Genomic DNA, 16,138 nt, shown 5'->3' with positions numbered 1-16,138 from the left:
TGGTGGCTTACAACCATCTGTAATGAGATCTATGCCCTCTTCTGGTGTGTCTGAAGACAGCTACAGTGTACTTATATATAATAAATAAATAAATAAATAAATAAATAAATAAATAAATAAATAAATCTTTTTTTAAAAAGCAGAACAAAACAAGATGAGGAGTGGAAATTAGATAATTAGTGTATTCGGTGGTAATTTGTAAAGCACTTTTAACTTTACCATTTCATGACTTTGCAGACATAGGCTAGAATGGTATATGAAGTTTTCTCCCAAATGAACTTCATTTAAATCTATGGTCAGTTACACATATGCGTGGACACAAACACACAAGGATGGATTTACTTGAAAAGGGATAAAGAGAGGAAATTAAAGCCACTGAGTCAAACAATTCTGCAGGATGCAACATGGAAAGGCTGAAGCACCAACAAAGGTGAGCTGGGACTTCCCCATCGTTTTCAGTCAGAACCCAGCAAGCACTTCCCATGGCTGTGGCCATATTGATGTTGAATTCTTCAAAAGCAATTGATCATATCAACCACTTCTGTCTGATCCACCATCTTTCTGCAGGCCAACTATAAGCTCTGTGGGTGTCCTATTATTATCTTATATCCTCTCTAGATTACTTAAAATGTAAACAGATGAAAACGTTATGGAAGTAGTTGCTTGTTGTACCATTTGAGGGATGATAGCCAGAAAAATGCCTGAGCACTCCCCATACAACTGTTCTCAAAGTAGTTTGCATTCAGGAGAACTGACTGTCCTTGGAGTTTGACCGCCAAGATGCTTGTAGAGATTCTTCTTTAATGGGAAATCATGCAATGTAAAAGTTAAGTGAAGTGAGCATGTAACTTTCAGGGCCATTTTTCAATGATAAGTCCCTTGTGGACCAAAATAACACAATTTACCCATGATGGTTTGTAGTTCCTCTTCACTAGGTCTTGGTGAAATCACAGGTATGAGAGGAATGTCCCGTGTCTCTAAAGGCACTGCAAAAGAAAAGTACTAAGTTGGTAAGTTATTAAGTCAAAGCCAGTGATAAACCAGAATGGCATAGCAGGAGACGCCTTCATTTGAATATAAAAGAGAAAACATCTGCTGAATGGTGAAGAAAGTTAGTGCACACAGGACTCTCAGGAGAAAGACAATGGAATACTAGTGCAATGGTTCTTAGCTGTTTTCTACCAGGAGGCACAATAAATGACATTCCGGTTTCCCACTGTAGAGACCTGGCCAAATGGAATGTGGTTAGGACACCTTCCTGGTTTTCTGGTTGTAGCTCTGTCTCTCTACCCATCACCTCAAAACCAAAAGGCTTACAAAATTGTTGGGATATGCCTTTTGAGTCTGCTCTAACAAGCAAATCACTGGCAGCTTTGACATTTTGACTGGTATTAACTTCTTGTATCATCTGTCAAGCTTTGACATATGCTAATGTGTTACAGCATCACAGCTGAGAACCATTAAACCAGCAGGGATTATTAACTAGATGGGGAACAGGGAAAGTGGAGCCATGGAGATAAGTGAGGTAGATATGGGCAAGCTTGGTAATGAGCCTTCCTGGGCTGGTCTCCAAAGCAAAACTGTTCAGTATGGAAACCATGCTTCTCTTTATTGGAAACAGTGACCACAGGGAGACTGCCATCATGAAATGAACTGAGAAAAGGTGACTTTTCAATTAGCGATCATTGAGAAAGACCTGCAATCTTGATGGTATCAGAGAAAGTAAATAAGCTGGTTGATTAATATGAGAAAAACATTACCTATTGTTGTCTTTGGTGGCTCAACTCTAAAGGTGACAGGAGGCAGAACTATGCCAAAAATAAACCAAAGAAACACTTGTGAGAACTGCTACAAAGTCAAATCATACCTTTTCTAGATAGGTACAGTTACTTAAAAGGTTGACTATTCCTCAAGAATCATAATAAATATGAGGAAGATCTACTGAATTCTAGTTGAGGAACTTAGTTAACTAAATCTTTATTTCATTCACCAGTCATCCATCATTTGAGGGAAATATGAATCAACAGGCAACTAGTTAGTTTTTACTAAAACAAAACAAAACAAAAACAAACAAACAAAACCACAAAAGAGTGTAAAACATTTATCTCAGGTAATAATTAAGTTGTATAATTTCAGCATGAACTCTTCTACAGTAAAAACATTTCCAAAACAAATAAAACCTATTATGTTAGTCTTCCTATATTTAACCAGGAAAAACTTTAAACAGAGTTATATGATTGAACTTCCTACAAGGAAACACATTTCATAACCACACTTTTTTGTATCATGTCCCTTTTGTTCATATATTTACACCAGGATTTTTAAAATATAAATATACATTCTAACTAGGAAAATAAAATGTTTTATTACCAGTTTCACTTTGAGAGACCTCGGGATCTGGTTTATGGGAAAGGTGTTCTTCTTTTGGAACTGAAAGAAAATGATTATAAAACACTATGTACTACGGAAGTGATTATGATCTTTAGGTATAAATCCCCGAAGCATGAAGGATGCAAAGGCTAAACAGCAAAGCTTAGAAAGAATGAATATTCTTTCAAAATGGAAACTACGCCTTCTTGGAGGAGGGACTGGATACAGTAAACAAATGTAAAGTTGGTCATAGTTCATGTCGAAGTTACACTTAAAAAAAAAACAGAGAGAGGGGATGGTAGGGGCAACAGAAAGAAAAGAAATGGAGAATTAGGTTTCCTTTAAGGTTGTTGTTTTCAAAACTTTCAAAAAGAAGATTTTTGAGCTCAAGTGGTAGCTGCCATTTGACACTAAAATAAGATAGCAATAGAAAATACATTAAATCAGATAGCTGGATAAGTGGTTCACAGACTAAGACGAGAGACAAAAATCTTGAGTACCTAAAAGGGGGAACAAAACTTCATGGCAAGTGGCACTGGAAAATTACTGTGGAAAGAAAATAAAGCCGATGGAACTGGCTAGCCATGAGAGGCAGTTGTGTGGGAAGCTTATGATCCTGTTCAGTACAGAATAAATGCTAGACAAACCACACTACCACCAACTTGTGCCTACCTAAGCGGCATGTCGTCTAGTGTGTCTGGTGTTATACATACCTAACATTTGAGAATATTAAGATAACTTCAGCTAAAAAATCAATCAGCTCACAGTAGAAACACAATAGAGTTTCAGTGCTTGTCTTTTTTGTGAACAGAATGAAATAGATTGGTCACTGACTGACTTTCTACTGGGGGAAAATACCAAAGTGGTATCTTGTTTCTCATATCAGATCACTAAGCCAAAACCTTAACCAAGGGCAGGGTACGGCTATAGGGAGGCCCTGCTACACCTACTTTCTTAAGGCAAAGCTTTCGTTCCACATGGAGGACTTGCAAGACGCCAGGGTCTCTTTGGTAGGTAGTGTGATTTCCTTGTATCCTACTGGAAGCTTTAAAAATTAGTATTTAGGCAGGAACACAGCCTCACAATGGTAATGACGAAACCTTTACCCCTTTAGGCAACTGAGCACAACTTAAAATAGGTTGTCTAGAACAGACTTTCCATTTTGATTTGGAAAAGAGGGATGGTTTAATTCACATGCCACATTGGTTCTTACTCTAGAATAATACTGGCTCAATTACAGTTCTGGAATCTAGAACACAACTAGTAGAATAAAGACTTTACTCAAACTAGGCATGATAGCACATGCTATTAATGCCAGCACCTGGGAGGCAGAGGCAAGAAGATCCCTGAGTTCCAGGCCAGCCTGATCAGAATGCTCATTAAGTTTATAGAAAAAAAGAGGAATTTGAAAAATCTAATGCTTTTATTTATTTATATAATATAGAAAAGGATCAGTAGTTCCTAAAGTTGAAGAAAACCCACAATACCAAACACTTGCCCTTTTCACTTGGTGTTTTGAGGAATTCATTTCCAACTTTAAATCAAACTAAACCTTTACTTGGAGGCTGAAGGAAAGGGCTTTGATTTAGCTCTGCAAAGGCCGTGAGAGAAGAATGCTGTCTATAGATGTCTATTAATTACAGTTCTAGGCTAGACACAGAAAAGCTGGGATTAAGGAAGATGTGCTACTCACAAAGCGGCCATGCTCTAAACACATCAGTGGCTGCTGCTTCAGCTCCCTGCAGAGTTTGCAGGAGGCTGATGTGGATTCCAGCTGCTAATGTTGGCACCTCCCTTTTGAGCATGAAGTGGTGATTTAATAAACTGCAGAGTAAGCTTTCTAGTGCAGGTGAAATCAGTGGAACAGAAGCAGCTGAAAGATCACCAGCCAAGGCCTATGAATCATGTTCCCTACTTGATCCATTGCTGCCCTAAGCAAGTCAGAATTTTCCCCTGTGTGGCTCTCATCTGCATATTAAATCAAATGCGATTAGAATCCCTAAAACATGTCCTCCATGCTGAGGCCATCTCATCAACATAAATGATGATGATGATGATTTGTTTGAGAAGGCAGTTTTGATTTTCTTGTAGTTACCACTAGTATATCATTACCATATGCAATTACATTGACCAATTTATCATTCATATCAATTGTCCAATCAATTATGTTAACCTTAACTATCAAAAGTCACTTCTGAGTAGGAAGTGTCAAGTGAAGACAATTGTAAAATACACATGCATAAGTGTTTGACTGGAGTTCAGTAAAAAAAAAAAAAAAAATCAAAACACTATTGGAGAAGACTGGTATAATATGGTCTGTAAGAGGATTTACCCCCGCAACCAGATTTATGGGCTGCAACCAGATCACATTCCTTGGAAACATGTAGACTATGTGGGCTTCTCCTTCACTACGTGCATGAGGGGGACCAAATGTCCCGCCCCTTTGGAGGAGCCTACCTATGCTTTCCTTGTGTTACTGGCCTGCCCCCTTTCATCTCCTCTAAGGCGTGTTCACTTCCACTGTTTAGTCCTAACCTAGTTAGCTTGTTTAAAGTTTTGACATAGGGCTCCATGTAGCCCAGGCTGGTCCCAAACTCGCCATGTAACTGAGGCCAGACTTAGAATTTCTGGTCCTTTGACTACAGTTCCCAAGCACTGAGATCATATCACTTCCAGACAAAAGTATATAACTTATTTGTTTCAATACTGTGGACTGAACCTAGGACCATGGGCATGTCAGCCAAATACTCTACTACTGAGATATCCTCAGCCATTTTATCCTATAGTTTTTTCGTTAGTTCACTATTTCTCTTTCAATGAGTTCCTTCCCCTATAAAATTATTCAAATCCAACAACCCTAACAAAACTTACCAACAATAAAATGAAGAACAACAATCTTTAGTTCTAGGAAAAACATTCTGTCCTCCTACCTTTTTAGTGTAATAATAGTTTTAGTATGTGTGAAACTAGAACTCTTGATTCTAAAATAAAAATCACCAGACTGTACATAGAGGTACAATTGAATTAATCCCCAGCCCTTGCGCACCAGTGCATGTGTGTGGTATAGCACAGTACAATTCAGGTTAAACACAGCATAAGATATTTACCAGATGTAGTGTCTGCCACTTCAGGACTTGGTGGCATTTTTGGCTTTGAAGTAGTATGCGGGGATCCCTTAGGAACTGAAAGAAAGAACTCAGGTCATGTGAGTCATTGGGATTCCTTGTTTCTTAGACATGCTCACACAATGGGCCTGACAGAGAATAGGCTTGAACGGTACTAAAAACAAGGCAGCAGAGACAGAGACAGACAGAAAAGGGAAAACAAGCATTACAAACAGACCAGGCATGAAAATTCCTCATTTTTGAAAAATGAAGTCCAAGAAGTCATGTTCGGTAAGTTGTCAGGAAAAAGAGGTTTTTTGTGGTGGTGTTTGTTTTTAATCTTCATGTCAAAGGAGACAGGAATGGATAAAGGGCTTCATTCTCCTTTCTGGATATGCTTGCTTGATTTGTGTTGATGATGGGGGTCTCATTAAATTCCAGAGCTGAGAGTTGCAGCAGACTCCAAGAGCTAGACATGATCACTGTGCCCAGATAAGGTTTTCAATGGCTCAATACTTTGGGTCATATTTTACTTTGCTCCTTATGGTTAGTTGGAAGTAACAAACCCTGTCTTACAGGGTGAGTGTGAGTGCCAGATATGGACTGTGAATGATGTGATTACTCTACTACCCTAAAGTGTCTTCAACTTCCCCAGGATCTTTATAAATTATGCACTAAGGAAGCTCACTCTAGCCTGTTTTACACATTTTTTTCACTTCCCCAAAGTTAGTCATACCCGTAATTTTGATTGTTATAATGACCAAATTGTTGTTTGATGGTTGTAAGATCTCTAAGTATAAAATTATGTTAGGGTCATTATGTCCCAAGGGCAAAGAACTTGGCTTTATTGGCTTATAAAATAGTGGTTATTTGTTTCAAAATTTTAGTTCTATTTTATCTTAGAGAACTAAACACATATATAAATTTTATAAATTAATTCATAGATATACTCTAAATATATAGAAAGAATACATACCTATTACAAAATTTTATACTGAACAAAGGTGGCGGGTGTTGTGTATTGAAAGACACAGTAGTGTTAGTTGACATATGGTTAACTGGTTATACGTACAGATTATTCATGTATGCAGGCGGCCTCTTAAAGTCTATGCTATTCAAAGGCAACAGAGGAGAATCTTGGATCTGAATATTTATTTTTCAAACATTTTATGGGCTGGCAACATTACTCAGTGAGTGAAGGGTCCTGCCACAAAACTTCACAACCTGAGTGTGATATTCAGAACTAACATGTTTGAGATAAACAAGTGCCTAGCATTTTCCTCTAATTTTCACACTTGTGCAGTGGTACACACACAAACACACACACACACACACACACACACACAAATTAACTAAATAAAATGTAAAACAATATTTTATAATACTTAAGTGCACATGCACACATCCTTGAAAGGCTATAAAAATCTAATGTATTGTTTGGATGTGTTTTTAAGAAACATCTTCTCATGTTGAAAGAGAGAGATCTAAGCTCCATCACTAACAAAACATCGTTCTAACACATGGTGATTTTCATTGTTAATTTCCCTTATTAAGTACCACTGACAAGGTCAGAAACATTCAGGTTGCAGCTGCTGTTCACCAACAAGGCTGGTTCAGTTGGGACAACACCAAAAGCCTCTGTCCTTGTCTTTGCCAGCCCTCTGGCCTTCCAGCGTTAGCATGGACTGAACTGGGTCAGTTCTCTTCATTCTGAGATCATATATCTTGTGTTGGTTAAAAAGCTAATTTAAAATTAAGCAAATTTAAAATGTATGGTTTAATCACAGGAAATCATAGAAGAATCCTAATTTACTGCACTGAAGTTTATTTCAATGAATTCTGCAAAAACATAAAATCATTAATAAATTTTTCCTAGTCTCTCCACTTAACTTTGTATCCAGGAATTTATAGTCCAGAACTCTGAACTCCTAGTTTGTCTTCCTTTATATTTATCATTTTATTGTCTTATAAATTTCCACTTATCCTTATCGATTACTCTTATCCTTTGCTATAGGTGCAATAAAAATCTCAATAGCTCTTTGCCATGTAATTTTAACAACTATTCAATTTTATAGTTAGAATATTAATTTTATTTCAACAAATTTAACATATTTGATTTAACAACAGCCATTTAAAATATTTGACATATTTTAGCCCTGTTTTATCCGCTAATTATTATTTTAATTAATCATTAATCATTTTACCAGAATTCCACATATCTCAATATTCTAAGAATTGATTGTGATTTTTAAATTTGCAATTCTTTGAGGAATGTTGCATTGGGACCTTTATATATTTATACCTCAAAATATTACTGTCATAATAGAATTTTGTAGTTAATATGAACAGATTTAATAATATACAAAGTAAGACATGTTTTGAATTGTTAGTGAGATACAAAAAATAGGATAGTCTTTTTATCAATTTTCTTAAAAAGAATAATAAAGACAGAATCAAATATTAGAGGTGATACCTGAAACAATCACAGAGATCCTGAAATTGTTTAAGTTATTCCTGGTAGGATTCAAGAATTGTCACCTGGATCAAGACTGATACGATATTGATAAATATTTTCCTTTCCTACTTCCACACCATTAGTGACAATAACTTCCTTTCCCTGGTTCAGTGGGCAAGAAGACCTCAGATAATTTTTGGAAGCAGGACTCAGATTGGTACCCATTAAATTGTTTGATTGGAAGGGAGATGGTCGTACATTCTAGGATAGCAGGAAGGTCAGGAGAAAAGCCTAAAATTGTAGGGGAAGAGAGTAAGTGGGTCTTCTGGGAAAACCTGTTCTTGGCTACTCCTATCTGAAACAATACAATAATAGAAAAGCTTTGTGGACTGAGCTCTCGCAGTGATGTGCTTTTTGATTAAGACCAACATGTAAACATAAATACTTTGAGTCACCAAGGAAAGGGAGCCTTATTTGAGGATGGCTAAAAACTCAATTTGCTGGAACTAAGTAGTTAACCCACTAACTGCAAGTCTGTACAACTACTTTGGAAATAAATTTGGTGGTTTGTCAGAAAATTGGGAATAGTTCTACCTCAGGACCCAGTTATATCACTCTTGGGCATATAACCAAAGGACACTCCATCCATACCACAAGGACAACTCTGCTCAGTTATGTTCATAGCAGCTTTATTCATAATAGCCACAAACTGGAAACAACCTAGATGTCCCTCAACTGAAGAATGGATAAAGAAAATGTGGTTCATTTACACAGTGGAATACTACTCAGTGATTAAGAGCCAGCACATCAAGAATTTTGTAGGCAAATGGATGGAACTAGAAAATACTACCTGAGTGAGATATAACCCATACCCAAAAGGACATGCATGGTGTATACTTAATGATAAGAGGATGTTAGTCATACAGAATACTCAAGATACACTCCATAGACCCAAAGAAACTAAGTAGTAAGGAAGGCCCAAGGGAAGATACTTGAATCTCACTCAGAAGAGAAAATTAAATAGACATTGGAGGTGAATGGAGTGAGGAAACTGAGTGGAAGAGGTGGTAGGGGGGGAACTGGAGTGGGAAAGAGGGTGAGAGGGCTAGGAAAGAGAACCAAAGTTATGGGGGTGCATCTCTGGAGTGAGCCAGACACCTGAGACTGTGAAGGCTTCTGGGAGTGACCTTAGACCTTTATGGGGTGACCCTAGATGAGCCTCTTACCAGCCAAATGAGACTTCCAGAGGAGGGATAGGGACACCAACCCACCCACCAAACCTTTGACCCAAAACTTGTCCTGCCTACAAGATGAGCAGGGATAAAGATTGAACAGAGATTGAGGGAATGGCCAACAAAAATAACTGGTCCAATCTGAGACCAATTTGAGATTCCCATGGGAGAGAACCAACCCCTGACACTATTAAGGATGCTCTATTATGCTTGCAGATAGGAGTCTGGCATAATTGTTTTCTGAGAGGCTTCATCTAGCAGCTAATGGAAACAGGTGCAGAGACCCACAAGCAAACACTTAGGTGGAGCTCAGTGAGTCTTGTGGAAGAGTGGGGGAGGGAAAGAATTTGATGGAGCGCAAGGAGTCATGGACATCTTAAGAAGACCTACAGAGTAACTAACCTGGGTCCATGAGGGCTCACAGAGACTGAACCACTAACCAAAGAGCATGCACAGGCTGGACTAGGCCTCCTATATTAATGTAGCAGAAGTGTGGCTTGGTCCTCATGTGGGTTCCTCAACAAATGGAACAGGGGTGGAAGGTTGTCCTTGACCCTGTGGCCTGTCTGTGGATCCTTTTCCCCTAGCTGGGCTGTTTTGTCTGGCCTCACTGGGAGAAGATGCCTTAGTCCTGTTGGTACCTACAGAGGGCATCCAATTCTCTGAGGAGGAGGAGGAGAAGGGGGAGGAGAAGGGGGAAGAGGTGCTTGTGTGAGGGTGGGACAGGGAGGAGAGTAGGGAAGAGGTGCTGTGATCTAGGTATAAAATGAATAAAAACATTAATGAAAAAAATTTAATCAACACATAACATATTCTACTACATAATAAAATGTTTAAATATGGAAAACAAACAAAAAGGAAATTAAGACATAAGCTTTGTTGTTACCTTGCTCTTTTCCTGGCCTTCTTGAGTGTGGTGGTTTGAGCTTGGGAGGCATGCTGGTTGTCTGTCGGGGAGCTAAAGGAAAGACATAGGTTCACAGCTTTGGAGCCCTTGACCCTTCAAGAACTACTGTGTTTTCTAGAAGCTCAAAGGTATTTGCTGAGGGACTGAAGATAAATAAAGTCAATAATTGCTGTCAATATCTCCAGAGCTACAAAAAGAGGGAGATTAAAGTATAGGATAAAAGAGGTAGATTAAATACACCTCAAATATTCAGCTTACAAAACAGAACTGTTGGTATTTTAAAAATAAATACTTCAATTACTTTTTAAATAGATTAAAAACAAAGTCACCTCATTACTAATCTACATGTCATCATGAATATGCAGATGTATTCTTTAAATACAAACCCATCTTTTCTAAATAAGAAGTTACTATGACAAAAATTCAAATAGAATGATTTAACTAGCAAGTCCAGTAGAAAAATTCATTTTACTAAGCAAAGCACAAATTTATTGGCTATGTTGGGGTAAACAATGAGCATTCAAGAGACTTTTCTGCAAAGCATTTTTCCTTCACTGCAGAGATTCTAAAGAAGGCTATACATCAATTAGTGAAAAATTAATTTGTTTTCTTCAGTGAGAAAATTAAAACTATATTCTAACAAAGAAAAGGAGTTTCCAGGTCCAGGGCTGCAGCATCTGAGAACAGTGCCTTTCGGGAGAACTAAAATAATAAAGATCAGACCACACAAAATGGTATCCCCAGTGCCACATGGCTTTAGACACCTTAAGAAAAATATTGCTGAAATAAGAATTATTCGATCCTGGAATCCTGATTGGAAGAAACAAACGTTGTTAATACTATGTAGTTTCAGAACCTTTAAGAAACATTCACTAAAAATGAGATGCTAGACACTGGATGTGTGCATGAGTCCTCAGGGCAGGCTTCAGGGTGGCTTCTTCCTGATAATAAATGGAAATTTACAAGGTACACAGTGATTTCAGGGCTCTTCTCTGGTCTGTAAAGAGACAAATACCAAGATACCCGTGAGGTAGTTTTGGCTGAATAACCCAGTGGTTTAGAGCCCCATTTGCTAGGCAGGATCAACAGATACCTTTGCTACCAAAACTGAAAATGATGTGTAAGAAGAATTCTAATTCTAAAATGAATGATCTGAGCTTATCAGTGATATTATGGTTTAGCCCCCTTTCTTGCTGAGGTCCCAATTAATGTGCTATTTGTTTTCTTAAGGCAAAAAAAAAGGACCATGTGAAGACAAAGGCATGTTCAGAAATAATTCCAGGAAATGCCATCCAGGACAGTCAGGCAGACATGCCTGGGATCCCAGTACTAGGGAGGTTGAAACAAGAGGATCATGAATTCTGTGTCAGCCTGGTCTACATGGCAAGCTCTTGTTCTCAAACAAAAAACAAAAAAATTAAAAAAAAAACCATCAAATAAGTCACAGGTAGTATATACAATTAGACACTCAACATGTTAATAAGACTATTGAAAGAATTTTTTGGCAATGGTAGTTTTAACTGATACAAGATACATTCCATTCACGTAGTCAATGTAGAATTTGGGTAAAAAGTTAAAGTGCCATTTATTAGGCAACATTATTTAATAAGTGTTTTAGAATATGGTCATCAAAATTAATAACTTATCTCCCCTTCTCCCATGAAAATGGAACTACATAAAAGAGGTGTGTTTGTGGGTTTTTTTGGAAAGGGCTATGGAATAGTATCACAGTATGTAGCTGAGGCTGACCTTGAACTCAGAACAATATTCCTGTTTCAGACTCACAGAGTGCTGGGGATACAGATGAACACCATACCTGGTTTAAAATAGTTCATTGACAACCAGACCAGAGGCTCGGGCCTATTTATGGCTAATTCTTATTCCGTGGAAAACCAAGGGTACTGTAGAAATTGTATTACCCATGAAGGTGATTTATTTTCATTACGATCAAACTCCACTATCAAGGAAAACTTTATGGCTAACATAGTTTAATTGCTATTCCTCTAATACTAGGGGGGAGTACAGAGAGAAATGCCAGACAAATGAAAGGAGAAGTGGGTAGTGGAGAGGCCTCTAAACAATGGCATGAGGACTGGTCAATGCCCCTAAGGTGGATTATAAAGCAAAATCTGTTTCTGTCCATATTGTATAATTTCATACATAAGTCAGCTACCTCAAAATACTTTACAGTTATAAAGCTACTGGAGAAGTAATCCAAATAAATTTACATATCATACTTCAAAAGAGAATAGAATGTGTATGATCTTCCTAAACATTCCTATTTCTAAACTCAAAGACTTGAAGAATAGTGGAGATGTTGTTTTTCAGCACTACACTAAAGGTTTACACACTGCCATTCAAGGAAGATTACTGATGACAGACAGAGAGACCTTACATTGGAAAGGCGGGCTCACCCATCAAAGGCTGAGAAGAATGATAGGCAGGGCTTCTCAAGCACAGGACACGTCATTTTGCAAACACCCACCTCATATACAAAATGCAAAAAAAAAAAAGTATTTATCAGGTTCAGTCTGAGGCTCGTCTGGTCTGGGTAGGATTATAGTTTGGGGAGACAGGGGTAATGTATCTATGGTATCTGAAGGAAATTATGTGGGGGTACTATAATGCTAGGCACACTCAGATTACAGACAACAGTTCGGATGGCAATGAACAGATGTCAAAAGTAAGAGAATGGTTAAAGTACAGGAAATTTGTAATATGAAGAATAAATATGTTTCTTTATAACTCATTCTATTTAAAAAGGCAGACTTCAGATTGCAAAATACTTTTTAGATGAACAATATCATTACTTCAAGAATCTTCTCCTCCTGCACAATGCTTGAATATGTAATCAATAAGAATTATGAAGGGAAAAGATACCTTTAAAAGTATGGCACAGGCCAGCTAAGAGGTACTGACTTTCACTTGGATGACAGAGAACAAAGAACCAAGCATGTTAAATCAACACGATGAAAAGACTGTTAGTGGAAAGTGTATCTCTGGGTTAGAAAGTAGGAGTGGATCATGACCCTTGGTCATATAGTTCCAATCTGGCAGTGAGTGCATTATTTGGAAAAATACTATATTTTATATTCAACATTTTGGCTGACATAAGAACAATCAGAAAGCAAGATCACTGATACTAACCAAAAAGACATTTTTAGAAAATGACTATGAATAGGAACACACATAAGGAGGAAAATTCACAACAGCAAAAGGATGTGCCACATGAATTCACAGTGAGGGTCGGTCATCCTGAGATGCTCAGGGGATGATGCAAAGAAGACAGAGAACACACAGTTTGTGCTGTTGAGGACGCCATTTCCCGGTGTGGTCTCAGGAAGCTCAGAGACATGTATAAGAGACCCCACAACTGTATCAAAATGAAGGAGAATGAATTGAAGAACTATAAGATGTTCAGTTTCACAAGTGTTTCTTGAGTATTTTCAACCTCATTCTCAAGAACTTATGACATAATTTTACAGACAAAACAACATATTTTAGATGGGACAAAAAGGCAGATGTCATATTTAAGAATATTAAACCACTAACATTCATGATTTATCAACAACTGGCTTTCCAATGTTATTATGCCTTTGATTTTCAGATACTAACCAACAAATAGAATGTATTTTTGCAGAGAGCATCAACTATCACATTAATTTTAAGAATCCAAGAGCTTTAGAGCTGCTGGTGTATATTGTTCATTGCTAAACTTCATGTAGAATAAATGTGACTCTAGGTTGATTCCTAGTGAGGGGGTGTAAGTTGATCCACAGATGGGTCAGAAGTGGATCTACAGCTCTTCAAATCTTTTCAATCAAGTACCATGGCTTGAATAGCAGGATGAGTTAATCATAGCATAAAACCTTTACCACCTTCCTTCCTTGGCTCCTCTGGCCTGAGAGGTTCTTTGGTGGTGTATCTACAAAATCTGTTTCAGTGGATGCTGGGGAAGGAACACGAAATGGCAGGTGGCGGGTAGTGCACAGCAGGTTGTCATGGAACCCTGAATTTAGTTGAAGACATCGGTTAGTTTTCTAGATTAGGAAAATTGTTGCAATTGAGTAGAGTAAAAATGAAGCTAGGTAATAAAGTTTGCTGTGTGGGAAACTGAAAGACAGATACACATGCACACACAAATGACATTCAGGCTCCATTACAGCAATTATTACCTAGAGTGGAGTAGGTAATTTTACTTCCTTATGTATTTTTGCATGAATATTTTAGTAAGGAAAAAAGTTATGAGTCCTTTGGAAACATGAAGAGAAAGCCTGAAAATGACCCAAAGATGACAGACTTTATATACACATGTGTTCAGATACATGTGTACATATACAAAGAATAATAAAAAATTTTAAATTATGGATTTCATTAACTGAGAGGAAACTAGGGAAACTATGAAAGTTGCATTGTAATATAGCAGATTCTAGCTAGCGTGCGTTGCCTTATGCATGGTGGCTCTCAAGAGCCATTGGATAGACACAGAGACAACACAAGGAACAGGTTGCTGTGAAATGTCACAAAATGGCACAAGCATGACAACATCCAATGACAATGATGCAATGAGATGGAGAAGCACATATTTTTGACTTTCCACTGGGAACATTTTTACCGATTGTCTTCTGTGCTGACTCAGTACTAAACGCAACCAATTCCAGGTCATCAGAAACTAGCAAAGGAAACAAGGGTACAACTGGTCAAGGATTTGTTGTTGTAAGCATTAGGCAAATTAAACAAACTATTCAGAGGAGTGTTGGATATATGGACTATGACTCGGTTGCTTGGTTCTGAAAAAATGCATCTCATTAGCATGAGCACTTAAGAAGTCCTCACAACTTACTCAAACCCACAACAAATTTGACTTGGCTACCATCAATAAACACACCTTAAATCTGCAACAGGAGTACCCAACCATAATCTCATCTAACTAAAAGATGCTATAAAGAAATTATAATCCTATGCTGAAACATGGAATTCAAGTTTTCAAACCTAAGCGCTAGAGGACAGCAACAGTATTCCTAACACTGACATTAAATTCTGTTTGTAATTTGAAAGGCGTGGTATGTTTTAAAAGGTTCTCTATAGTTAGGGAACGTAAAAGAATCTTTATTAAAAGATTTTTCTCATTTTTCAGTGGCTACAAAGGGATTAGCATTATTTTATATGGGTCAGCAAACATTTAGCATACTGTTTAATAAACTACACCTTTATAACTGTGGATCAAATTAAGAAGTACTGCCAGACAGATAAATCAATCAATTTGCCAGATTGACTTTGTGTAATTTCTAGACTTGATGAGGTCATTGGTTTCAAAACAAGAGTTTGCAGTTCAGTAGGAGCTGGAACAAAAGGACTTAAGACAGCCAGTCAATCTTTAAAAAACAAATTTAGGTGATGGGAAAATGACCAACATTTTACACCATATAAAATATGAAAATGGTGTGAAACTCAAAGTCTAATTGGACCATGGACCGAAGTAATACAAGGCCTATTCACATACTAACCTTGTTGCCTTGCACCTACAATGTATGTGTAAGCAGTTGTGATTAAGACTGAGTGACCTGCAAAGTCTGAAACGTTTACTATCTAACCTTTCACAGAATATAATTGCTACTTCCTGATTTGAAGTAGCCTCCTTGCAACGAAACTATTTTTTACTGAGCATCACTAAGGGTTCCCTTAGAAACCAAAGCTCCAATGCTCACCTGTTAATTGAAGTAATAAATATTAATACTCATGGATACCCAGCAAGGTCGCTACTTAGTAAAGAGCAATGGCCATCAGTAACTCCTGGAGGAGCTCATCAGTGACGTAGGAGCCGGGAACCTTTGGTGTACAGCTTATTTTGTTGATAATAGGGTATCTCATGACTTAAAAAAAACAGAGTAATAAGCATAGCACACTGATTTTATGGAAAATAAATTGCTAAGAGGGAGTTTATGTCTCTAAATTATTGTATCTCTCTAGATCTAACCACTGAAGAGAGGAGCAACAATATGGATCTCTGGATTTTTAAAGAGAATTTCAGGGCATACTGATATCTTTCAGTGGCTCCAAGGAGGGAGGA

The 16,138-nt window shown here is 37.6% G+C and overlaps 1 protein-coding gene across 1 annotated transcript in view; it reads right to left on the bottom strand.

The window, feature by feature from the left end:
- Abi3bp (ABI family member 3 binding protein) overlaps window positions 1–16,138 on the bottom strand; it is a 197,424-nt gene that overhangs the window by 35,834 nt on the left and 145,452 nt on the right. The window contains exons 23-26 of the mRNA XM_032900306.1: window positions 10,048–10,119; window positions 5,478–5,552; window positions 2,371–2,430; window positions 906–986 (exon numbers count right to left, since the gene is read on the bottom strand). Of these exons, the coding sequence (XP_032756197.1) occupies window positions 906–986; window positions 2,371–2,430; window positions 5,478–5,552; window positions 10,048–10,119 (288 nt within the window). The remainder of the gene's footprint in view (window positions 1–905; window positions 987–2,370; window positions 2,431–5,477; window positions 5,553–10,047; window positions 10,120–16,138) is intronic.

The sequence above is a fragment of the Rattus rattus genome, chromosome 4 (genome assembly GCF_011064425.1).
Source record: "Rattus rattus isolate New Zealand chromosome 4, Rrattus_CSIRO_v1, whole genome shotgun sequence".
Taxonomy (NCBI): Eukaryota; Metazoa; Chordata; class Mammalia; order Rodentia; family Muridae; genus Rattus; species Rattus rattus.
The sequence above is the reverse complement of the archived record's forward strand: the minus strand, read 5'-3'. Positions and strand labels throughout refer to the sequence as shown.